We start from the raw sequence: 26,502 nt of genomic DNA, 5'->3' as shown, positions 1-26,502 counted from the left end.
AGCGGTTATTTTGATCAATGAGCTTTTGACTAGCTGATATAAGAAAAGCTAAGAATTGGTATACAACAGTAAAAGGAACTCGGGTATTTCCCACATACTTGTTTTCAATCACTGACTTGTACAATTAATACATAGATAGAATTCCTTCATAAAGTACAATTCAATAACTTGGATATTTTTTTTCCTTGAATTTAGTTACCGATTTATGATAATGGACCGATTTGGCAGTGATCTTCAGAAGATGTATGAAGAGAACGGAAAACGATTTTCCCATAAAACTGTACTACAATTAGGCCTGAGAATAGTAAGTTTAAAAAAATATTTTTACAATCTGGCTTTCCCGTGTCTTTCGGTTAACTCACTTTCGTGTTGAGTTCAGGTCCTCTGCTGGGTGGAGCTGGGTACTGCATTTGTATGACTGTGTTTTGTTTTGTTAGCTTGATATCCTGGAATACATCCATGAGCATGAATATGTGCACGGAGACATTAAGGCCTCAAACCTTCTTTTGAGTTACAAGAACCCTAATCAGGTATTTCTGATGCATTTTATTCCTCATGTTTTAAACCTATTTGACAACACATGGAAGTGCTTTGAACCTGTGAAATCTAGCAGAAATTAATTTTTAAGAATGTACATGGTAACGTTATTTCTGCTTGACATTTATATCTAGTTAACACTGTACGATTTTTTAAATGCATTTTGCTGGACAGTTCTCAAATTGACTGTTTGCCCTCAGTAATATTCTAGAGAAATTTTCAATTAAAAAAAAAAAGTAAATTGACTCTCAAATAGGTATGTGCAGGTGGAAGCTTAAAATTATAGAGCACACTGGTAAATTATGTTTGCCTGTCTGCATTGTTACCTCACTCCTTTTTTCAGCAAATCCATCAGGTAAGTGTTCTGTTAGTTGGAAAAATTGGTCTTTAAAGTGTTGATGGTTCCATTTGATTTACAGAAGTCTTTCATTTTTCTGCATTTTTAACTCTCTTTGCTATTCAAACAATGCATATTAGGGTTTCGGAATTGTATATGTTGTCTTGCCCAAATGTTTTAGCTCATTAAATATGTAAATTATCTCAGCTCCCTTAAAGTAGCTGTGGTATTACTGAGATACAGGATGTAGGTAGTATTTAAATGTCACAGCTGACTTTAAAGAGAGTAGGACAGTAAGTGTATTTATAACTCTATGAACATTATATCTTTTGTTATTGTTTTTTATTTAATTTTACTGGTAATAACTATTCTACTGCACTTGTCCTCTGCATCAACAAGACGCTACTTCCATTTCAGACTCTACATGGGAAACAACAAAACCTATCTTGACATGTTTTTAAATCATATGTAGGAATCTCAATAAAGCAGAGGATAATTTCAAGTCAAAAACTCAATGTTTTAATGCTTTTTAAAAGTTCTGATAATCAGTGGGAATTAAACTTACTATTTGTGTACTTGTATTTATTGCTTTTTAATCTTTGAATTCTTTGTGGAAATTACTAGGTGTACTTGGTGGATTATGGACTTGCCTACAGATACTGTCCTGAAGGAGTTCACAAAGAATATAAAGAAGATCCTAAAAGGTGTCACGATGGAACTATTGAATATACCAGTATTGATGCTCACAAGGGTGTGGGTAAGGATATAAAACTTTGTTCTTGGCAACAGACATTTGTGCATCCTTTTTATAAATACTTAATTTGCTGCATTGAGTTTTGTAAACGAACAGGCTTCTGAATCTACAATAATTTCTTTTTCTTCTCTATAGACTCTGATGGCATTTTTCTTTTTTTTCCATTTTCTTTTACTTTGATATTAATTTACTATATTTAACGTAAATTTCTTAAATAGATTTCTTTAATATGTAAAGACTATTAAGGTGTTTAGTGTATAGCTTTTTATTAAATAAACAGAAATGGAATAGTGCTGATGAGATATTGATAGAAAAACAGGCCCTGTTTTCAGGAGATAAATTCTGTTATCAGTGTGAACATTGTTTCTTCATATTTGGCAAAGATGCACAATATTCTTTATCTTGTTTATAGCTTAATATTTTTAAGATATATTTTTTACAAAACTTCATTTATGCCTGTAGCCACAAACCATCAAAAGGGAAGTAGTGAGAAAAGGTTGAAGATGAAATGGACAGGTCTATGTCTAATGAAAAACTGAGGATTTAGAGTGAGCATCAGTTTAGTTTTCTTCTTAATTTTGTTTTAGTAGCATTAAAGTATGTCCTGCTAAAATTAAAACTGGACATGAACAAATATGACTTGATTTGCCCATTTTCACTTCTAATGTGATCAATATACCTGTGAGTTCCTCGGGATCTGATCTATTACTGTTCCTTATTTAGTTTTCAGGACACATAAAATATTTCAGCATTGTGGAATATTTCTTTCAGGAGCTGGGATTTTAGTACTATTACCTTTTCATAGAAGAAGGAAAGTAAAAACTGTTTTGAATGGAAAGTAAATAATTTCGCTTACTTGCTCTATTTTTTCCACAATCTTAGTACTTAAAAAGCTTCCCAAATTGGGATAACTGCAGCATGTCATGTCCTTGGGTAGAAGAAATAGATTGATAAAAGACTGAAAAATGAAGTTACCCTTCTAAATGTAGGAACAACATTTTTCCTTCCTTGCTTTCATGCTAAAATAAAGAGATAAGTAAGAGATACAATAGTGTTACATTGTTAGCATTGGCTTTCTATTGTCTTAACATATTTACAAATTTTAACTGTTTAACTCTTATGGTTCTTTTTTTATGTGTGCATATATATTTAGCACCATCAAGACGTGGTGATCTGGAAATCTTGGGTTACTGTATGATTCATTGGCTTAGTGGCCACCTACCATGGGATGATAATTTGAAAGATCCAGATTTTGTCAGAGACTCAAAAATCAGGTAAGGAATTGCTTATTTTCTTTCCCTTTTGAAACTGAAAATAGAAATGAAAATGTCTTAGTTTGAAATGCTTTGTAGTCTCAGTATTCCCTATTGGTGAGTAGGCTGTTTTGTATGCCTCTTTTTCCCTTCGTTGTGTCTCATGTGTCCTTGGCTTGTGTTTAAACTATACTTGTACTGTTCTGCTGTCGTCTTCTGCATATGTAAGGTGCTCAGTTATCCACCACAGTGCTGCTGCTTTAGAAAACTGCCATGGGTAAACCAAAAAGCACTTATCAGTAAGTATGCAGGTATCCATTAGTCTTGCTTTAGAGAATTGAAGCATGGAGTATGACTGGTCTTTATAACACCATGCTCTGAAGTTAGTGGCAGAGATTAGGGTAAAGGTGGATCTTAAAAGTGTTTGAGCATCATTCCAGCTAGAGGGCTACTAATGTGGGATTTTTAAATTCTTGTTTTTAGTCCCTCTTCATCAGTATTACATTTCTTCATCTTCTCCCCACCCCTGCTCAGCGCTCTCTTGTCAGGTACTTAATATGAAGAAAGCTGTCCCAGCACAGTAGTTAGTCTCATTAAAAGTTATTTGTTTGGCTAATTTATCTCTACTTTTAACACATCTGTCTCCATAAGCGTTGGTGAAGTTCCCCACCCTTCCCTGCAGTTATTGTTTTAGCATTGGATCTTCTTGTGTGATAAAAGCTAAAGAAAGTGTCCTCTAACAGAAGGCAGTGAGCGCATTGGTATGTGAGAGGTTAAAACAAACTAGTTCTTTTCCTTCAGTCTTCTATTTGCTCACTTTTATAAGAATCAAAAACTATTGAACAAAACTTAGTGTATTTCAGATAACCTGTCTGGTGTTTGTCAGGTTCTCAAATGTGCTACACTCCTAAAAATGGCTGGACTATCATACCAAAGGTTCATCTAGTAGCATCTTCTGTTTCTGACAGTGACCCAACTTAGAAACTTAGGAACTTTATTAGAAGAGAGTAAGATTCAAACTTTCAAAGAAACAACAGTTCTGAATTACACTGTCTTTCAGATGTAGAGATGATATTTCTGTATTGATGGACAAATGCTTTCCTGGGAAAAATAAACCAGGTAAGAGGATCTATTTTAAATTGAAATACTTTGCTTTTTGCCATGTGGTAAGCATTCTCTAATGTGCTTTTTCTTTAAAAAATAAAATCCACCAATCTGCCATCACCAAATTGTGGACAACTTTAGACAATGAGTAGAAGCTCTGAAATTTCTATCTACATGGTGCACGTTGAGTGCATGCAAAGGTAGACTGTGCTACTCTGTATTCAAATAAAATAAGATCAATTCAGTTACTGCAAAAGGTGAGGAGTTGTCAGGTTGCCAGCATCTTTTTTACTGAGAAGTGTGTCTTAGGCATAGTACTCTAATCTGTTGTTTCTTCAAGTCCTCCTTGTTTACTGAAGTTTGTACATGTTTTTCATCTTTTATCAGTAAAAACAAAGTGGCATGAATTAGCTTGTTGTTTAGGAGAATTTAGCCTCTTGTTTTTGGCTGCAGTTATATAACCTGCAGACGCTGTCAGTTTTGACTAAAGACAGTAATAAGTATTTGCACAGAGATTTTTCACAACTGAATTTTAGAGTTTCAAAATACAAAGTAATGCAAGCATGAAGTCTAGATGGTTTCTATTTGGCATTGGCAGTTTTCTGAGTAGATTTTTTTAAACTTAACTGTGTTAGAAATACATTTTCTTGGGATTTTAAACTTAAATATTTTAGTTATTTCTGTGTGCTTCTGGTGGTCAGAGAATTTTTTTCTCTGTCAAGTGTGACTTGTCTGGTTTTTCAGTGGTCAAATATTTAATTTTTTAATACATGCTTCAGTCTTGAACTGGTGAAGTTCTGAGCCAGCACTGAACTTCCTAACCAACATTAAAATACAGACATAAGAAATACGTAAACAAACAACAATTGGTGAAGATTAAGCTCTTACATTTTTTATGACTGACTGTTTTCTTCATTGCAAGGAATGTGTAAAAAACAGTGATGCTGTCACCACTGGGTAATGAACCTTGGTATAATTTTTTTCTAAAATGTGTTGTAGTAAAGTAATAATTATGAGTTTATAAATAACCATTTAAAAAATTACATAGAAATGCATGCGTAATTTCTGAATCTTGTGGTAAAAGTGAATGATTAAAATGTTTTCAAATAGAAATTAATTTGAGGTACCATTTCTTTAGATGAAGTAGCCAAATATATGGAAAAGGTGAAACTACTGAGCTATGAAGAAAAGCCTGTGTATCAGCATTTCCGAGAAATACTTCTGCAAGGTCTTAAGGCCATTGGGCAAAAAGATGATGGAGTACTTGACTGTGGCTTGTCAGAGAATGGAGACATGCAAAGGAATCCTGTGCAAAAGGTTTTTACTTTAAAAATTTATGTCAGCTTTTAATGCATTGTTTTGAGCTGAAAAAGATTTAAAGTGATATTGGAAATAGGGGTCATAACTGCATCCAGTAGGAAATAAGCAAAAAGTGAATCGTTTGTTTGATTAAGTCTTAGTCTTACACATTACTTTTAACTTCACTAATTGTTAATAAAACTTAATACACAATGATCTTTTTAGGTGTACTTCCATAATAGAATATATGTTGCGTAACACAATGTGTAGATAGAATTACGACATTTGAACAGAGGAACATTCAGTTAATTTACTTATTTTCCTTAAATTGGTAAAACTCTAGATAGGTCAAAATACATGTAAGGTAAAATCAATCTAGTTTTTATTTCAGCTTAGTTTCCTTTCTGTGACTACTTCAAAGCTTATTTTAAAGTATGCATCTTTACGCCAAGTACTTGATTCTGGAATTCACATATTGAATTCACTGTGATCTAATATGTAATTTATGAATTTTAGCTATAGTAACAGATTAGGGGTATTTTATTCTTTGTATTTAAGAAGTCTTCAATTCTAGATTTGGACTCCCATTGGAATACAGCCTTAAGAATTTTCTAAGCCTTAGGGAAATTGTATGGTAAAATGGCTTGTACTAACAATTAAAAATGGTCAAATAATCATAAAGCCATTTATGTTGGAAAAGGCCTTTAAGGTCATTGAGTCCAACTGTGTGGAATAATATTATCACATACTTAAAAATGGATTTATTAATTGTTTATTTGCATTATTAATAACAGGTGGCCAGTTTATTGGTTCCTTTAGCATGTATCAGGGAAGTGAGAATTGTAATATGGGATAATAGTACAAGAATTCAGCCTGCTTTCTGACATGATCAGCAGTTTGTTATACATGGGCAAAAAACACAAAAGAAAAAAAAGTATAGGATTTTTAAATCTTCTCAGGATATATTTCTAGCTTTTCTTACTACTTTTTGTGCAGTAAATGGTACTTTGCCTAAAATCATACAGCCATGGTCTTTATACTACTATTGTCTGCTGAACTGAATGTAAAAATCTGTCCTAAAGGAGAGTTCCTTAGCATAAATTCTCCTGTTCCCCTATGGATTGACATGGCTTGAGACACGTTTTTTGGGGAAAAAATAATAAAAATCTCTTTTTAATAGTTAGCTTTTTTTCCTGAATAAGTTGGCCTGCTGCAGTGCTAACATCTGTGACCTTTCATGTCCAGCTGACATGTCTGGTGCATATTTCCAGTGGAATAAAACTTAAAAATCTAATTTCTTTAGTCAGTATCAGTCAAGACCATTTCAAAGGGTGGGATAATAATTTTCCAGAGGTTCTTACCTACTACCATCCATTAGGAGTTAGTTTTTACCTCGAGTTTTTAATTTTTTTTGGCATACTTGATGCCCAATTTGGAAAAGAAAAAAGAAGTCTGGCATCCACCATTGAAAAGATGGTGATCTCTAATATAGATTATTTACAGCATTTTGGCTGTAGTGGTCTTTTAATTGCAACAGGTCTTAAGACATCTACTCTCCAGTTCCTTTGGGGCAAATACCATATTATTTCCTTAAAACAGTATTATTTGGTGTTGTGAAGTTATGCTATTTCATACCTAGGAGACCTTGACTAGATTTTGTGCAACCTGATCTAGTTGTAGGGTTCTCTGCTCATGGCAGGAGTGTTGGAACTTGATGATCTTTGAGGTCCCTTCCAACCTTAATGATTCTATGAATATTTCTAGCTTCTGTGTAAATTCTTAGAATGTAGGATTCTCCTCTTCATTCTGCTTATATAGCTAATTGAACCATGATGTGCATGATGCAAGCAAGTATGCTTATTCTGGAATTCAGTCATTCTCCAGTATTGTCATCTGGCTAAAATGCAGAGAAGTCTCCTATATTAAAAGTTAACATTTTATTTTCTATATCATGACTCAAGTTTCCCCAGATGTGTAAGAAAATGTAACACAACTCAGTTCAGCTGGAGAGGGAGGGGTTGTTCTTGCTTTTTGGTTTTTAGTTTGTGCGCTTTTTTTAATTTTATCTATAGTAGATGCCTGCTGGTTTGTATGTGTGGTATTTTATAATAGTTCCAGCAAAACACGAAGCTAACAGTACCATGTATTGAAGGAAATATCTGGAGCTCTTGACTAAATTATTTAGGGCAAGGACCATATCTTTTGTTTAGTGCTGAAGAGTTGCTGGGAAATACTGGGAGTAAACTAAACTGGAAAAATATGGATCTTGGTTATTTGTGTTTCCTTCTGATATTCAGCTTCAGATGCTCAGGTGTTGCTTTTGTCAGATGAATGCTGTCTAATTTCTGCTGCTATGTAATTCACCTGCATCAAGATGAAGAAACCACTTTTTATTAAATAAGCTTGGAAACAAGATAAATGTATTTTGCTTTTGTGTAGCATGTATTGGATATCTGTTTTTCTGATGAGCTTTTAAAATGTTTTCTAGTACAATTGGGAGGAATGCATTATCTCTCATATAAAAGCAGTACAGTGCTGAAATAGTCCTCCTTAATTTTGGTCAGAATGAACAAAAGTGTCTGTGTTTATTCCTGCCTAATGCATCACAAATCTGCTGACATGCTAACCTTGGAGTCTTGGCTGGCGGTAATCAGGCCTGTGCACCGGCAGGAAAGATGTACCTAATGCACTCCATCAGTGCAGTTTGCATATGGAAGTTCTCACAGGGGAGCTGCCCTGTGCCAGCTGAGGGTTACCTGCCCACTGCAGTTATTGTATGTAATTATCGAACCAATCTGTTCAGCCCAGCAGGGTTTAGATGGTAATCATGAAGCAACACTTTGAAAAGGAAGGATGTAATGCACTCTCCCCTTCTCTCATGAGCTATGTGAAGTTGTAGCCACTTTTAAAGCTGTGTTAGTAAAGCTCTACTCTCACACAATTAAAAAAAAAAACATGAAAAGGAGAAGGTAAACTTTTCCAGTGTTCATCAAAGTTACTATCTATATATGAAACAGATACAGGTCAACTTATCCTTAGCAAAAATCACATGGCTTCCTTAAGATTACTTTGGAATAGTGAGATTAATTGTAATACGTAGATAGTAACACTCCTATCCATTCAGAGGTTTTAAGATAATGTGCCTTGAACAGAGTTCCCATTTCCCAAGTACCTCTCTTTGGAACAGAATCCATATTTGCTATTAGAAAAAAAAATAAAATGTACTGTCAGTGGGTGTTAGCTACTTTTAAGCTGTGCAAAGAAAGCCTTAAGAAGCAAGGATCCAGATAAACTTGAATTTAATGAGGTGTAACTGCTTTTAAAAAAGCAATTAGCATAAACTTTGGGTAGAATGCTTTTCTGTGTCCTTTTAGATTTCTTAGATTTCTCCTTTTGTAGCAGTTATTACATGTAAATAAAAAAACAGGTTTTGATAATGAAACCTTGTGTTTAAGTACATTAAAATTTCAACTCCTAATGTGATCTGTAGATAGGGGAACCGAACTTTTAAATTTTCTTTCCTAGTACCAGGATTCTTGCATTAATATATGAATAAATTTTCTCTACAACTGGAGACATTTCATAATATATGAAGAAATAATGCTTAAAATTGGGGAATACCTTGTGAGAATAAGATATTCTCTTTGTGTGATCTCTTCTGTTCAGTTTGTTCAGTTGCCCCCCCTTTTTTTTTTCCTCAGAAGAAAAGAAAGGCAGCAGCTGCATCCAATGAGATCACTGAAGCAGAAACAGAAGATACAGGAAGTCCAAAAAAAAAGAAAACTACTACTGGTAAGTCAAAAGACTCTTCTTGTGTACTGGTGGTGTAGGTTAACCCTGGATAAGGGACAAACTCCCACCAACCACTCACTTCCTTCCTCAGTGGAACAGAGGGACAAAATAGGATATGAAAACTCATGGGCTGATAAAAAGATGGGGAGATTGTTTATTGTTTACTGTTGCTGGCAAAACAGACTTAACTTGGGGAAAATCAATTAAATTCATTGACAATTAAAATTAGTTTGGTTATTGACAAAGACAAACGTTAAAACACCACCTTTCCTTCCCCTTCTCCCAAGCTCAGTTTCTTCACTCTGGACTCCTCTACCCCACCCTCAAGTGGTGCAGTGGGCATGGAGGGAGAGTGTTGTCAGGATGTAGCATTTCCTGTCCGCAGCTCCTTCCTTTTCACATTTTTGCCCTGCTTCATTGTGGGCTCTCCTTCATGGCCTGCAGTCCTTCAGGGAAAAAAATGTGCTTCAGTTCCTTCAGGAATATCCATCTGCTCCAGTGTCAGCTCTCCTAGGAGTTGCAGGGGATATCTGCTCCATCCTGCATCTGTCATGAGCTACAGAGAATATTTGCTGTAGAGAATCACAGAATCCTAGGGGTTGGAAGGGACCTTGAAAGATCATCTAGTCCAACTCCCTTCCAGAACAAGGTCACCTAGAGCACATCACACAGGAACGTGTCCAGGTGGGTTTTGAATGTCTCCAGTGAAGGAGACTCCACAACCTTTCTGGGCAGCCTGTTCCAGTGGTCTGGAGCATCATCTCCATCCAGTGGTTTTCACCCTTTTAAAAATATTTTCACAGAGGTGCCACAAACAAGTTGGGCTCGACTTTGGCTTATGGTGGGTTTGTTTTGGAGCCAGCTGGAATGGTCTGTGTTGGGCACAGGGCAGCACCTGGCCTCTTCTCATAGGAGTCACCCCAGTAGCTGACCCCAGCTTACCAGAGCCCTGTCACCTGGCCACATATACCCAGTACAACTGTTTACCTTTAGCAGTTCAGGTGCTTTTTATCTTTCATAATTTCTTTTTAGATCAACTGTAAAACTTTCTGTATAAGAAAGGTATACTGTCCAATTATATGCTACCTAAAGCTGGTAAAATTCCTAGGTGATAAAAATTGGTGGTTGCACCCTGTTCTTTTGCCATAATTCATTATCCCTTCTGTTCTTATTTTTGTCTTTCTGACTTATCCAATTCACTGGCAGATTATGCTGACTTATCAAGACTGCTTCATTCACAGTGTGTTTAAGCCAGGGGCTAGCAGCAGCAGCTTCCAAAAGTGAGTGTATTTAAAGTCAAGGAAAGGATCAACTATAAGGATAGAAAATGCTGAAGCTGCATTTCAGATAATTTGGCATAGTTTCACCCTTTTCTGGAAAAAGTAATGGACAGATGAAGTTAGGATTTTTTTAAGTCCAAGATAAGAAATCTTAAGTACATCTATATAGGCTAAACTTATGCTGAGTGTCCAGCCAAGCTTTTCTGGATCTAACCTTCTATCTTCTTCTTGCAGATGAACTGAATTAAAGTATTATAAAGATATTTTTTACCTAAAGAATTTTAGCTTCAGACTTCTTAAGACCAGATATTGACTGTGGTCAAGTAGTCTAAAAAAATAATAAAGCAGTGACACTAGAGTCTACCCCAAAACAAATCTGCCTGTTTAAGAAAGGTTTGATGAAGGAGTATGGCAGGATCTAACATTTCAAAGATAGTACTATTATTGGTAAGTTATAGATTTACCCTAGTATATTTAATCCAACAAGTATATTAAGTAAATATGTAATTAAGCTAGTGTTGTTCTAGGTGATGCAGCTCTGTTCATTTTCATCTATTCACACTGTAGAATTCTGATCAGTAAAATTAGTGATTATTTCTCTTATTTGAATGCCTTTTGAATTATTGTCTTCAATTTATGATGAATTTTCTAGTCTGTCAGGGGCTGCAAAAATGTTAATTAGATTATACTTTCTTTGAAGGAAATTCATTATTTGATATGATGCTGATATTTATACGTAGATTTAGCATTTTAGATTTTATTTAAGGCCTTGTAACAATATTTAATACAGCTGACTATTTTCTGTTTGATTTGATACACATGAGCAGAATATACTTTCATTTTATATTACATGTTATGCTTCTTGTTTTCTGTTGTATATTGAAATTCTCAGAGATGAAAAAAGAACTTGTGGCATTTGTGGTAGCTTCAGCTTTTTTAAATGCTTACGTTTTTTCAGAAGAAGCGAAGCTATTTAGGAGACTATTTTCAGCATCCAGTGGTTAAAATGCTTGATGGACATCAGCTTAAATGTAAACCTCCTCTTGCCAATTCAATAGTTAGAGGTGAAATGGTTCTAATTTCACCTTTTTAAAAATCCAGCTTAATGAATACTAAGTGGGGGGAGTATATAAAATTATTTCAGATGAAAAATGATACATGTACTTACTCTTTGTTCTATTCAAATTTGGAATTAAAACCTTATTACATGATTCATAGTGTTGAAGGAAAGGGCAAGGGTTTCATAATCTTACGATTATGATGTTTTTGATAAATTGAAAATAGCTGATTATTACAGAAATACTTAAAACTGTCTCTCGAAATCTGACTAGTTTTATGTTACCATGGACTTGCTTCATAAAATCACCGAATCATAGAATTGTTTTAGTTGGAGAAGACCTTTAAGACCATCAAGTCCAACCCTTAACCTAGCACTGCCAAGTCCACCACTAAACCATGTATCTAAGCACCACAGCTACACTTCTTTTAAATACCTCTAGGGATGGTTGATCGACCTTCCAGGGGCAGCCTATTCCAGTGCCTGACAATCCTTTCAGTGAATAAATTTTACCTAATATCCAATCTAAACATCCCTTTGGACAACTTGAGGCTTTTTGTTCCTGTTCTATCACTTGTAACTTTAGAGAAAAGACCAATACCCACCTCAGTACAACCTCCTTTGAGGTAGTTGTATAGAGCGATAAGGTCTCTTCTCAGTCTCCTTTCTTCTAGGCTAAACAACTCCAGTTTCCTCAGCTGCTTCTCATAAGACTTTTTGTCTAGACCCTTCACCAGCTTCATTGCCCTTCTCCAGACATGCTCCAGCACCAAAATGTCTTTCTTGTAGTGATGGGCCCAAAACTGAACACAGTACTTGAGGTGCAGCTTCAGCAGTGCTGACTACAGAGTGACAATCACCTCTCTACTCCTGCTGGACACACTATTTCTGATACAAGCCAGGATGCTGTTGGCCTCCTTGGCCGCCTGGGATCATTGCTGGCTTATATTCAGCTGGCTGTTGATCAACACCTGTGGATCCTTTTCCTCTGGGCAGCTTTCCAGCCACTCATCCCTAGGCATGTAGAGTTGCATGGGGTTGTTGTGACCCAAGTGCAGGACCTGGCACTTGGCCTTGTTGAATCTCATACAGTTGGCCTCAGCCCATAGTTCCAGCATGTCCAGATCCTTCTGCAGGGCCTTCCTACCCCCAAGCAGATCAACACTCTGGCCCCACTTGGTGTCATCTACAAACTTACTGAGGGTGCACTCAATCCCCAAATCCAGAAACTTTATAAAGATATTGAAGAGAAGTGGCCCAAATACCGAGTCCTGGGGAACGCTACTGTTGACTGGCCACCAAATGGATCTAATTATGTTCACCACAACTTTTGGGCCTGGCCATTCACCTGTTTTTTTACCCAACAAACTGTATATCCGTCCAAGCCATGAGAAAACAGTTTATTCAAGAGAATGCTGTGGGAAATGGTGTCAGAGGCTTTACTAAAGTCTAGCTAGACAACATCCATAGCCTTTCCCTCATCCACCTTGTCAGAGAAGGAGATCAAGCAGGACCTGCCTTACATGAAGCCATGCTGACTGAACATGATCACCTGGTTGTCCTGTACATGCTGTATAATGGCATTCAAGTTGATAAGCTCCATAACCTTCCGTGGAACTGAGATCTGACCAACAGGCCTGTAGTTCCCTGGATCCTCCTTCTGATCCTTCTTTTAGATGGGGTCACATTTTCTAACCTCCAGTCCACTGGGACCTCCCCAGTTGTCCAAGACTGCTGATAGATGATGGTAAGTGGCTTGGTGAGCACTTCTGCCAGCTCCCTTAGTGCCGGTAGGTGAATCCCATGCAACTCTATAGGCTTGTCTGTGTCTAAGTGGTGTAGTAGGTCTCTTAACAATTTCTCTTTGCAGTGTGTGGGCTCCATTTTGCTGTCTTTCACTCAGGGGCTGGGTACCTGGGGAACAACTGGTCTTACCAGTAAAGACAGAGGCATTAAGCACCTTGGTCTGTTTTTCTCCCTTGCCACTATGTTTGCCTCCCATCCAATAAAGAATGGATGTTTTCCTTAGCCCTCCTTTTGTTCCTGATACATTTATAGAAGCATTTTTATTGTTTATTGTTTTGTTGTTTTTTTACAGCAGTAGCCAGATTACTGGCTCTTTTTAGCAACAATTTTATCTCTGCATAGCCTAATGACCTGTTTCTGTTACAGTATTAGTCCTGTGACTAAAAAAAAGTCATAGAGTTTACTGCCCAGTAAAATGGATAGTTTCTTAGTATCTCTTAATGATAGGAATAGATGTTTAATCATACAGGAAAATTTTTAAAGTTCTTGAAGTGCTATTTTATTGGTTTCTAAAAGGGGATACATTTGGCCAGACAGCAGTTACTCTTCAGGTGTTCAAACAATCTCATGAATATTTGGACATAAAACAGTGGCAAGAAGAGTCAGGCAGCCTCTTGCTGTTATCGGCATTACCACAACTATGCAGTTCGTCTAATCCAGTCCAAAAGATCAGTCAGCCCAAAAAGATCCAGGGTGCTCAGTGGCTATAGGGACTCTGCCTGTAATGAAATCTGCTACTGCTGAGGCCTGGGGGGGCTCCAGGCTGGGTAGAGGAAGAAGAAAGAATAGTACTGAGAGGATGGGCATCTTTAAATTCTTGCTTCTTCTGTCTGCTCCCCCTGGTTGTAAGAGTGGCCACTTCAGATAAGTTCAGTAAAGACCATCTCTTTCAATCATGTCAGCCATCAGTGTTTCTGGAGCTGTCAAGAGTGATAGACTTCTTTTAGAAACAGAATTTGAGAAAGCCCTCAAGAACATCCACCAACACTTCTGCAGGAGTGTACTGCATAATATTAATAAGAATAGTATTTTAAGTAGTTTGGAGGGAATAGGCAGCTAGGATAGGGAACTTTGGTAAAAATGGGAAAAATGCTGGAAAAATAAGGATTATTTACAAGTTCTTACGAAACTCTAGGTTCAAAGCTACCAATAGAGATAAAACCGCTAACACTGGCAGGTTTTTTTAGTCTTGGTGTTGATGAAGGTCAGGTTACAGAAATACAGAATTTTTAAACAATAGATATTTTTTTTACACCAGCCCTTTTTATGTTGTGATTATTTTTTTTTAAACAATTTTGACGTTTATTAATTAGGACAGTATAGAAAGAAATGCTTAAGCAGACATGACAATGAAACTACTGTATTTTTAATGTACTTCTTTTTGTCTTTTTATGGCTTGCTCCAAAATAGTTTAATCTTCAAAAGCTATTTGAATTAGAAGAGATGTGATAGGAGGTGATTTTTAGGTATAAAGATCCTTTAATATTATGGGTAGGAAGGTTAAAATAAATTAGATATAAAACAAATGCATCTTTGTGGCTCTTCTGAATAATTGTTTTCCTTGACAATTTGCAAGTGATGAACTAACTGAGAAGCACCTGGAACGTGTGCCACTTTTAAAATGAATGTCCAAGTATGGGAGTGTTCCTGTTTATGCCTGTGTTTGCTTGGAACACACTTTTCTACTTAGTCTTCCTGAATGTTTATAGCTTATTTCTGTACAATCTCTTCAGACCACTTCCAGCACTTAAAAACATTTAAAATGTAAATACATTTAGGTTTCTTGTATTTACTGCTACTGAAAAGTACTACATTAAAGTAAAACAAAAAAACCTTGTGAGGAAAGTTTTCCATGGGGTAAAGTTTCATGTAGTGACTTTACATGTAGAATTAAATCTCTTAAGAATAAGAGTGATGTCTGCTTTTTTGTTATTCTGTGACCTGAAGATGTATTGCAGTATGCTGAACCAGTGTTGCAATTCAAGCTCAGAAATAAAATTAGCAAGTGAAATTTTTCTACAGGAAAGAGAGAAAAATTGTGCTGCAGTAACTCAGATTTTTATAGGGAACTAACCTTTTTCAAGACTGCAAATATTATATTTGAATTAAACTTTGTTCCTCCTGTAAATTGCTATGTGGTAGAGAGGAGGGCTGTTTTAAAACACATGCTGCATGTGGCTGCTGATTTATGTGTATATGTACAATTGTGTTTTGGAATGTCTTCAGTAAAATAATTTTTATAAATAGAAGTAAATACTTTTCAGTTTTATCTGGTACAATTTTAATACAAAATTTTTTAAAGAACACTCAGATTTGATGCTATCTTTAGGAAATACACAGGCAGAAATTAATGAAATAACACATTCTTGTGTCCTGATGTTTTTCTGTATTATTGTATGAAAATGTATCAGCTCCATTTGTTGCAGGAAACAGGACTTGGAAGAACAGATTACCTAAAACTAAACCCTATCCCATAATTCCACAAACTTACTTTCTTCTTTCTCATCCTCAGCTCACGGTCATATATTTCCTGTAATTCTAGTCCATATTTGCATTTTTCTGGTCTCTCTGTTGTTTTTTCTGAATCATATTTCTGAATTTTTGTAGAGAAAAGAACTGTGGAAAAAAAAAGAGAGTAAGCCAGACAACCAAAACTACTATTTGTTGCTTTTGCAGTTGCTTCACCAGCTTTCAAAGTACTGAAAAATTCTTGTTTGAGAAGTGTTACAACACAAGGCTTTATCAGCTATGCAGGCTTCCCTGGCCAGTTTGGGAAAGGGCTTTTCATAGGATTACATACTCTTCCTTATTTCATCTTAAAAGTAACTATTTCTTGGCACCCTATTCAAACTGCCCAAACTGATTTGAGAACAGTAAATTAGTATGATGTTTAACTCTTACTAAATGTGGCACATCCTGGCTTCAGGTCCCATTTGATGTTTGCAGCTGGATGCTGAGTGTAGGCCTTCAGCTTACAATGGTGTTTTTTTCTTATTCCTCCCATATGTAAATAGCTGTTGCATGGATTCCAATCTCTTGTCTTCTCTTCTCAGTTTGATCATAGAACCTTCTTAAGGGACAGTTAAAGAAAAAGGTCTCCTATCCAGCAAAATGACTTGGCTATTTGATATGATTAAAGATAGGAGAAATGCGACTGAAGAACATTTGGCAAGGCAACAGTGATACTGTGGTCAGTGGAAGAATTTAGAAGAATTGACAGCCCTAAATTTGTCTGCTTTGGAAATGGCAAGTCCACAATTAGTTACTTTAATTAGTAACAAAGCATATTCTTGGAATAATTTATTGCACTGAGATCTGATATAATGGCATATGCAAGATCACATCAAGTTGACTAGGGAGAGTTATGTTAGGTTGTTGACCCTCTTGTTCCTATTTTGTCACTTCTCAGCTTAACTGTGGCAATTCAGTGTATGTGTCATGAAGTTACCAGTATTCAAGAAATGTCACTTCCTTCATAGGACTGTCCTGCTGCAGCGCACTGGGTGTAAATGGTGATTAAGATCCATCTATGTGGAGACTCTTCAGGCATTATACAGAGACTGGCATGTACTCAGTCTTTTGTCAGCTGTAAATTCTGCATTTGCAAGTGATGCAGTTGCTCACCTCCAGCGTGCCTGCTGCTAGGTGTTTTTCACTTACCTGATGTTTGCCTGGAGTCTAGAATCTGTATGTGGTTCTCTTTTCAAATATTCTAGCCTATAATGTAACTTAGAAGTCACCATTAACACCTAAATCATACCAAATTTCATCTGCTAAGTAGATGTGTTTTCATGCTCAAAATCTGTCACTGTCCTCATTTCCATCAAAGCAGGCGATTAAGTGGGAAACTTGGGACTCTGATGTCTGCTTATTTTTACCAAAGGAACATCTGTCATTTTACAGAAACTTTCATTTTTTTACTGAAGCACAGTTTTATTCCTCTTATAAATTATAAGATTTATGGGTGTTTCTAAAACAATGTATATAGAAATGGAAAACAAGATGAGAAGAGACGTAAGAGGTGATTTGCTCCATACACCAGCCTAAGGACAGGCTTATATGTCTACATCTGTTGATCTTAAGATATACCAATATTTTCTTAGAAAAACCTCAGTGATTAAGATTCTAGAACATCCCTGGTCAACACCACTTGTAGTACCTAACTATCCTTGCTTCTGAAAAGAGTTTGATAGAGCAGAATATTTTCTTTTGATTTTAGTATCTACTGTGAATTTCCCTTAAGGTTATTAGTTGTCCTATCCACTGTGGATGTGACAATTGCTCTCATTTTATGCAGCAATCTTTTGCACATTTGATGAGTACAAAAGGCTGCACCAACCTAACTCTTTTCCATTTTTTTTCCTTTAATCAGTTAAATTCCGCTCTTTTTTTTTTTTTTGGGGGGGGGGGGTTGTTTTGTATTGGTTTTTTTTTTCTTATTAGAAAACTAGTAACCATGATCACCACTCCTGATAATTTTTTTTTGCATTTTCTTGGAACTTGCTAGAAGGAGAGACCTGAAGGCTTATACACAGTACTGCTGGGTTTCACTGCAAAGTTGCTGTACAATACTGTTGATATAGAGAGGATCAGATATCACAGTCAACTTGTCTAATAATTCCTTTAGAGCCTGTGGGACTCTTTATGCCTCTGCTGAACTCTGTTCCAGTCTCAAAACAAGCTGTGCAGTGACACCATCTGGTTTATTTTTGCCTATATAATTCGTCCTCATTTAAATAGCTGTTTCAATGTAATTCAGTTTAATCTGCTTTATAAAAACCCCTCTCTTTTGCTTGTAATAGCTTTGTTTGTGTCCTCATTTGGTGCTGCCCACACAGGACTTCTGTTTTCAGCAACGGAATTGACATTTCTCCCACAAGAAAAGTTTGTAGGGAGGGGGCAATATACATTATTAGGCTAACTGATTTTGAAAATGCAGACAAGCTTTTTGGTACAGAAGACCTTCAGTTCTGAAATAGCTGCCAACTTTTAAGTTTGCATGACTTGAGAGTAGTCATTCTGAGTTTAAAATAATTAATCAGATAGTTTGAGATAATATTTCTGCTGCTTAAGTTTGAAATTATTAATTAAAGAACCATCACAAAGGGTTACCTCACTCAAGACCATTGAGGATTAATGAAAGGGAAAAAGATCAGGTTATTGGGGGTTTTTCATGAAAAATGACCCAAATAATTCTCTGCTTTCTTTTGTAATACTAAGATTCCAGGGATAAATCTCAGGAGGGATGGAGAAAGGAAAACTTATACTCTGTACTGCTTGTGCAGGATAACTTGGCCTACATACTCCTAAGACTACTCAATTTGAAACCTCAGAAGACGTGTCTGTTGCTAGAATTCAGAATTACAGTAGCCAAAATATTTTGTGACTTTGAAAAGCATAAACTAATTCTTGAAACCAGAATTTGGGAGAATGAATGATTTACATAGTGAATTTCTACTTTAGTTTGATACCTTTTTGTGCAGCTTTTAGCTACCAGTTCTTGTAAGGGTAACAGCATAGATTTGATTTTTACATAGCACCTGGGGAGGTGGTGGTGTTTCACCAGAGCAGATCTTTGATTGATAAAGCTGCCCTCTGCTCAGTAAGAGAATATCATTGTCGCGTGTTGTTGGTTTTTTTTAATGATTTGCTAATCAAAGATGCATAGTCTGACAAAAATCTGTTTGTAGTTTTTTGTTGAATGTAGCAAGTGTTCTTGGGCAAAGAAAGAGCAAGAATTTCATTCTCCATTTCGTTTTCAAGAATGGAAAAATTCTTCAATGTTAATTTTGGTGTTTCTAATTTCAAATCAGCATTTCAAGAGCATATTAAATTACTTAAACATAAAAGCAAAACTGGTTGCAATACTTTGCTGCTTTTCTTGGTGTGGTTTTGGGCAGACTCAAGACTATTTTGGTTGGTTTTGCATTGTTCTCTGCCTCCTTGCTTTCCCCTAAATTTACTCATTGAGCATGAATGATCAGTGACTCATACTGCTCAAAGGCTGTTGTCTTATGCAAGCAGCCTTCTTCTTGAGGACTTTCATAAAACTCAATTTTACCTTTTGTGCTTTGTCAGTAATGCAGATTAACAAGTTGTCAGGAACTGTAGAGTTACATGTAGTTTCACAAGCAAGTACTTAAGTTGGCATACTGACTTCAAGGAAGAAGTCATGATTAAAAAAAATAAAATAACCATAACTAGGAGATGAAAAACATTTCTTTTTTACTGTGTTTTTGAAAAGGTAGCAATTTTTTATAATATGTAATACTTTTTTCTCAAGGTAACTACAGTTGAATGGGATTCATGCAGACGAGCTATGGTGTTGGGTTTTTATCTTTTCCCTGCTAGTGGGCAGGAAAGAATCAAAGTGCAGGGAGTTTTTTATTACTGAATCATAGAATCATTAAGGTTGGAAAAGACCTCAAAAGATTATCAAGTTCAACCATCAACCCAATGCTGCCATACCCACTAAATAATGTCCCAAAATGTCACGTCTGCATTTAAGTATGGGCTCTTTGAACAAGCTGCCATCTAGGTTTGTTAGGAATCTTATTTAGATGACACTGTTTGTTACCTTTATTAATAAAATATTTTAAAATAATAGCTTGAAATCTGTAGGTAAAGCTGCACTGATATCTGAGCTGATTTAACAGCTCGACTTTGCCAAACAAAAGTCTTCCTCTTTTCTACCTATGTGCCTTCCACCTCCCCTTGTCTAAGCTTCATTCAGAACACTGTAAGCTGCTGCAACTCACTAAACTGTAAGAATACTAGACCCAAAAAATGTTCATTGCCAGGTTGCAGAGCTGGATCAGCTTAGCACAAGGTCCAAGGAGCATAAAAAATAACTTAATACTGGAGAGGGATCATAGAACTGAAGGTTGGTGCATGGGTAAGAAGGAGAAGTTTAGGATTTGAAGAGGATCTGACTCTCCATCTTTTGGTAGAGGTGAGCTGTTCAGTTGGCTCAGCTGCATGTAATGCTTGAGGAGTTGAATTGTGCAATCTGTTTTTCAGGAGAAAATTGGTGTCCAGAAATTGTGTTAAATTCTTCTGAGTCCTGTCATGTGTCCCACATCCTACCAGTCAAAAGTAAATTAAGGATTTGTGTTCATGTCTCCTCTTAAAGACTAAAAGTATTTTTCTGTGATCCATTTATTTTATTTTATAGAAAGTCTTGTCTTTTTTTTTTGTTTGAATTGTAGATACAGTAGCCACCAGAACCCGGAAGATCACGTCACCAAAAACCAAGAAAGGTGCAGCAACCAGAAGGAGAGTGAGAGTTCAGAAGTAAATAATAGATGGAACAACAAATTAAATTGTACTTTGGCTCATCTCTGTGGTTTTTTTAAGTTACTGTAGCACTGGAATTCTTACCTTTTACCTGATGAATCCTGTAAAAATATGGACTGCTGTTTGTACCTGTTTTTGAAGAATAAATGTTTTCTTAAAACGTTTGCATCATTTATGTATACTTCAATCCTAATTGGAAATTTTGCCAACTTGGAAGTAAGGATGCATTCTTATTCTTTATATACATAAGTTCATGTCTTAAATGCAGACTAAAACAAAGTGTTCTTTCTGCTTTATCATCTAGAAAGAAAGCTTTATTTAGTTTTGTTGTAGGTACTTTGTAAGGAACAGGAATGTTGCACCTTATTTCTTCTGAGTAAAGTCTTACTGGAGGTACACTGAGATGAAGTCTGAAATAACAGAGACATCTTTTAAATATTTCTCAAGTGTTTCAGTTTAAAAAAAGGAGAATGTAAGACAAAAATCACATCCTGCCATTTTAGTTTGCTTTAAATGTGTTTCAACAATTATTTGGAGTACAAGTAGTGACTTTTAGAGGAGGGCGTTTGCATAGTGTTTGTGTTTGTATCACTCTTCCAATTATTCAGTTTGTCTGCAAAGGAAGAGACCAGAATTTCAGGCACAGGGCCCAGGGCAAAGAAAAGAACCAACCATTTCATGCCCATTTTCAACCTCCCCCCTCAGCTTTTTTGTTTTGGCTTTGGTTCGTTTTGGGTGGGTTTTTTTAATATTTTATTATTAATGAATAGGCTAGAAAAGTTATAATTATTAATAACTTTGTAAAGTCTCTAGTTCCCACAAAAGCCTGACTCACATGTGGTTCTCATAACAAAATAATGGTTTACCTGTTTTTAATAGTTGAGAAGCATGTAACCTTTTTTAAAGTACTTCCTTGCTTGGCTTCAAGTCTTCAGATTTAAGTAAAAAAATGCAGTGTTTAATTTCCATGTGAAATACCACTACTTTTCATTTAGATATTGCAAAAATACATGTTTTTAGGGCATGAACATAATTCTTATCAGGGAGACTGCCTTATGAAGTTTGGCAAACCAAGAGGGATCCATTTGAGCCAATGGGTGGTGTATTTGTGTGGATGTCCAGTGCTCTGCTTGCTTGTGTTATGTTTGAGTAGCTACTCACTGAAATAAGTATGTTGTAGCATAAAATGTTGAATGAATGATGAGATTGTTTTGAAAAACAGGGGAATCTGTTGTTTTGAAATAAAACTGGAATAACATATTTAAAAGATCCAGTGCCTCCTCACTTGTGTTCTGACTGCTATATAGACTCATTTTCCTGGGTATTAACCAAGTGTGGCTGATGACTTTAAGTGTAGCATTCTCTTTGTTTCAGATGTAAAAATAGGACTGCTAAAGAAAGCATCTCTCATATATAAAACTCCTAAAATCAAACTATCATTTTAGTGACTTCATTTAATAATTTTGTTCAAAAAGTATGTTACACTGTTCTGAAGAATTATTGTCAAGGAAGCATAGTGTTGTTCTCTTGCTTGTCTTGCATGCTCAAAGATAATGTCATTCTTTTGTATTTTAGTTGTTTCACATTATTATTTACCGGTGAACTTCCTTTATTTACTTTCCAAGTTTTCAAGAATTGTGTTTCTTTTTGACACTACCAAAGCCAGATATTTCCATACTTTTGAAAAGCATCTTTTCAGGTGCAGATTTCCTAAGCCACACCTTCCTCTTCCCACCCCAGAATTGTCCTGCAAAAAGTTTGCACTGACAAGTATTCTGTAAAGAAAGAGTGATTTCCATTCTAGGTGACTGTTTCAGGCTTTGTCTGTACTCACAAGAGGCTGTGCAAAACTACAGTCTTCACTTGCAGGAATGTATCTGGCTCACTGGAAAATGTAGTGAAGTTTTAAGTGTGGGACAGCTAGAATGAGCCAAGTTGAAAGCTGTGATATTACACGCAATTCTACCCTGTGTACTGCAGACACTGTGTGCTTGCACACTTTTTTTTTTCTGTTTTGCAAAACAGTGATGTGAAAATACACCCCTTTATAAGAGGCAGAGGGTGTAGATTTTTTTGTTGACATCCCCATTTGAAAGGAAAGCCCTGAACACAAAAGAAGCAAGCTGCCTTCAGACTGCGATTACTGCACTTGATGACTCCAGTTGTGTGTAAATATTAGAAAACAGCAGGGTCCTGCATTCCAAGAATCACTTGAGCAGTGCCATGAAGACAAGTGTCCTTACTGGTATTGTAGTCATACTCCCAAGCTCTCCTGCTGTTTCTAATCTGTGCGCACAGCCGTGAAAAAACTGGACTGACATTTACAGGCACAGCAGGGAGACACTTGAGTAGGGAATGTTAAAGACTCTGCTACCTGTGTTTCAAAGTGGCCACCATACATGATACATCTTCACAGGAGAACTGCTCTGCACTTCAGCTGATGGTGTAATGGGGATATTGATAATGAAGCACACAATGCTGCTTTTTTTTTGTCATTTTGCAGACAGATTATTTATATTTTTTCCCCTAATCTATCTGGAGAAAGAATCCATTTCAGGATGAATATAAAGTATTTTTTTTAGATGGTGCTGATTTGATAATTTTTACAGGAATATTTCCAAATAAGTTACAATAAATATCTGTTGCAGCTAACCTTAAAAAAAAAGGGGGGGGAGGAGGGTCACTTGTTTTCCTGAGTAGTTTGACAGACTTCACTCACTATTTTGTCCCAGTGAGCTGCCAGATTTGGGATGCCATAATACCAGTAATGCAATTAGGTTTTCTGCACGTTGTCTGGTTGACTTCTCAGTTAAGAGTTTCTTTCCCTTTGGGAATAAGACGAGACAGACTGTCATTTGCTATTACTAATTCTGCTTAGCATTATCACTGGAGCTTTTTTGTAATTAGCTATCTTAGTTGGCTCTTAAATTTTAATAGCCAATTGAAGCTACATTTTAGCCAAGTTCCATATCTAAATTGCATTCAGTCCATTAACAAAGTTGGTTAAAAGGCTATTAAAACAAAAGCCAATATATGGTGGTTAGCACTTACGTGTTTGCAGCTGTAGCAGTACCAGCCTCCAGTGAATATTCTCAAGAAATTGCACTTCCTTCCAGCAAAGGAAGTGTACAAAGAATGACCAAAGTTTGTTTTGGGAACAAAGGATGATTATGCAGAATACTTCTTAAAGAAAAATAAAATTGAAGTGTGTCTTTTGTGGAAGAAGGTGAGAGAGATGGAGTGGAAATGCAGAAGGGGGCAATGAATGGTTCTGCTCAGATTTGACAGGTTCTGGAAAAGCCAAATAAATGAAGTGATGTTTTTCTCCATTTCAACTGATCAAAATTATTAGCAAAACCATCTGAAGCACCTTCTGGTGGAATTGTCATCTTGCTGAGTTTAGTTTGTAAAACATCCTGCCAGACATTAAAAAAACTGTAAGCATGCCAGCACATAGGCTCAGAGCACTGCTTCTCTAATTGAGAGACCCTATAATTTTCTTTTGTACTGAAGACCATGGCTGAATACCTCAGCCTCCAGAGTAATTCAACATAGCATCAGTCTGAATTTTTTATCTCTAGTAGCACTTGTCTAAATTAGATTTTCTCCTCTTTTCTTTCTTAAGGTGTAGACAGGAGATAACAACCTTTGGATCATCCTGTGACAAATAATGGCTTTCTCAGATTTTTTTGCTCTTAAAAAATACCTTCCCTGTTGTGAAGACATCGGATATTAATACTGCTACAGTTTTAATAGAGAGTCCACCAGTTGCTTATGAGTTGTTTCAAGCATGGTTTGCAGTGCCTTGTGTGGGTGATGACAGGTAAGTATCAGTAGCTTGATTGTAGAAGGTGTGAGGCAATCCCCAGATTATGTCTCAATAACCAGTGTATATATGCTTTTATCAGCATATAGAGTGGGACATCTGAACTAGAGTTTCTGTAGTGCACCACTTTCATTGTCAAATAAGATGTAGAGCCTGTACTTGTTGAACACAAGTCGGATCCCATTGTTTGTAGCTGCACTGCAACGTCAAACTGAATGGAGAAGCTCTGTGGCAGCTCCTTCAACTCTTGTGTGGCTTTGGGAGTGCTGGGCTTTTTGCAGTGATGCTGTACTCAAAGGGAGAAGCAATCTTTTACCTGTCCGAGGATTGATTTTCATTATGTCCTTTGTCACAGAGCAGGGAGAAAGCAGGTGTAGTGGGACCAACTTTGGAAATTCTTAAGAGTCGTAGTTGGGTTCTCATGGATAGCTTTATACAACTACATGCTAACTCACATGCATTTCAGTTTTCCTCCCTGATATTTTCAAGATTGAGCAGCTGAAAATTTAGAAAGATGATTTTATTAATTCTTTGCTTAATTGTAGGCTTTATCTCAGTGGGTGGTACCTCTATAATAACACTTTATTTATTTTTCTCATAGGATCATAAAATTGTTTGCCCTGTCTGGGGCAGGACTTGGCAGGGCTCATTGATAGAGCTTTAAACTAGATGTGAAGGGGGAAGGGGAGAAGACCGGGTCTGTTAGGGACAAGCACAAGAGGAACACACCATGGCCCAAAGTCAGGTCGTCCAAGGAGGATTTAGTCCCACCGGTGTGCTCTGTTCGTTTCCTGAAATGCCTGTATGCTAATGCACGCAGCATGGGGAACAAGCAGGAGGAATTAGAGGTCTGTGTGCGGGCTAAGGGTTATGATCTAGTAGCAATAACAGAGACATGGTGGGACAGCTCACATGACTGGAATAACCATTTTACACTCCTACAAAATTACACATATTTATATTTCAAAGAATCATTGCATTCTAATTATTCACAGTACTGCTATGACTTTTCACTCTACTTTGAATTTCTTCCCCTTAATAGCAAGTCTCCTTGCTTTCTCTTTTAATGTAGCAATACTACAGAATCTAAAAGAAGAAAGGTAAAGAAAGAGAGAAAGAAGGATAGACTGAGAGTGAAAAGCCTGACAACTGTGTAACAAACAAGAACATAGTAGAAAAAAAATGTATTGTACTGAAGCTGAAAATTCTTTTTGAAAAATGTCAGAAGACCAGGTAGATTATTAAGCAATACAGTAAGATAATTATTTGTTTGCCTTGTTTGTACAATATTAACTACCTAATTTGTAAGGCATGGTGATAGAATTTAAATGCTAATAAAATCTTAACTGAGCTGATGTAATCACAACAAAACAGATTTTATATGAGTACATATCCTGTGTGGAAGGAACAAAATACCCAGCAGGACCAGAACCCTGGACTTCCACAGGGCAAACTTTGGTCTCCTCAATCATCTATTAAGGGAAATCCCATGGGACAGGGTGCTAGAAAATAAAGGAGCTCAAGATAGCTGGTCAACATTCAAGGACCACTTCTTGCAAGCACAGGATCAGAGTGTCCCAATGGTTAGGAAATCTAGTAAGGGTGCTAGGAGACCTGCATGGTTAAAGAAGGAACTACTGGGCAAACTTAAGTGGAAAAGGAAAATCTATAGATCATGGAAGGAGGGGCTGGTCACTTGGGAGGAATATAGGACTGTTGTCAGAGGATGTAGGGAGGCAATTAGGAAAGCTAAGGCCTCCTTGGAACTTAACCTTGCAAGTCAGGTTAAGGATAATAGAAAGGGCTTTTTCAAGTACATAGCTAGCAAAACTAGCAATAGAGGCAATATTGGCCCATTGAGGAATGAGGTGGGAGCCCTGGTGACAGAGGATATAAAGAAGGCAGAGGTGCTGAATGCCTTCTTTGCCTCTGTCTTCACTCCTGCAGGGTCTCCCTATGAGCCCCAGATTCATATAGCCCCAGAAGAAGTCAAGATAGAGGAAGAGTTTGACATGGTAGATGAGGATTGGGTTAGGGATCAGTTGAGTAATCTGGACATCCATAAATCAATGGGTCCAGATGGAATGCACCCAAGGGTGCTGAGGGAGCTGGCGGAGGTCATTGCTAGGCCACTCTCCATCATCTTCAGTAAATCATGGGC

General features: G+C 36.6%; 1 protein-coding gene across 1 annotated transcript in view; it reads left to right on the top strand.

Annotated features, from left to right (window-relative positions):
• Positions 1-20,516, top strand: part of VRK1 (vaccinia related kinase 1) — a 29,704-nt gene extending 9,188 nt beyond the window's left edge. The window contains exons 5-13 of the mRNA XM_009998035.1: positions 196-304; positions 438-530; positions 1,499-1,631; positions 2,782-2,902; positions 3,942-4,000; positions 5,124-5,302; positions 8,986-9,080; positions 13,199-13,203; positions 20,434-20,516. Coding sequence (XP_009996337.1) covers positions 196-304; positions 438-530; positions 1,499-1,631; positions 2,782-2,902; positions 3,942-4,000; positions 5,124-5,302; positions 8,986-9,080; positions 13,199-13,203; positions 20,434-20,516 — 877 coding nt within the window. The remainder of the gene's footprint in view (positions 1-195; positions 305-437; positions 531-1,498; positions 1,632-2,781; positions 2,903-3,941; positions 4,001-5,123; positions 5,303-8,985; positions 9,081-13,198; positions 13,204-20,433) is intronic.
• The last annotated feature ends 5,986 nt before the right edge of the window (positions 20,517-26,502 follow it).

This window comes from Chaetura pelagica, unplaced genomic scaffold, assembly GCF_000747805.2.
Source record: "Chaetura pelagica isolate M959 unplaced genomic scaffold, ChaPel_1.0 scaffold354, whole genome shotgun sequence".
Classification (NCBI taxonomy): domain Eukaryota; kingdom Metazoa; phylum Chordata; class Aves; order Apodiformes; family Apodidae; genus Chaetura; species Chaetura pelagica.
Note: the sequence above shows the minus strand (reverse complement) of the source record. Positions and strands in the feature narration are given on the sequence as shown.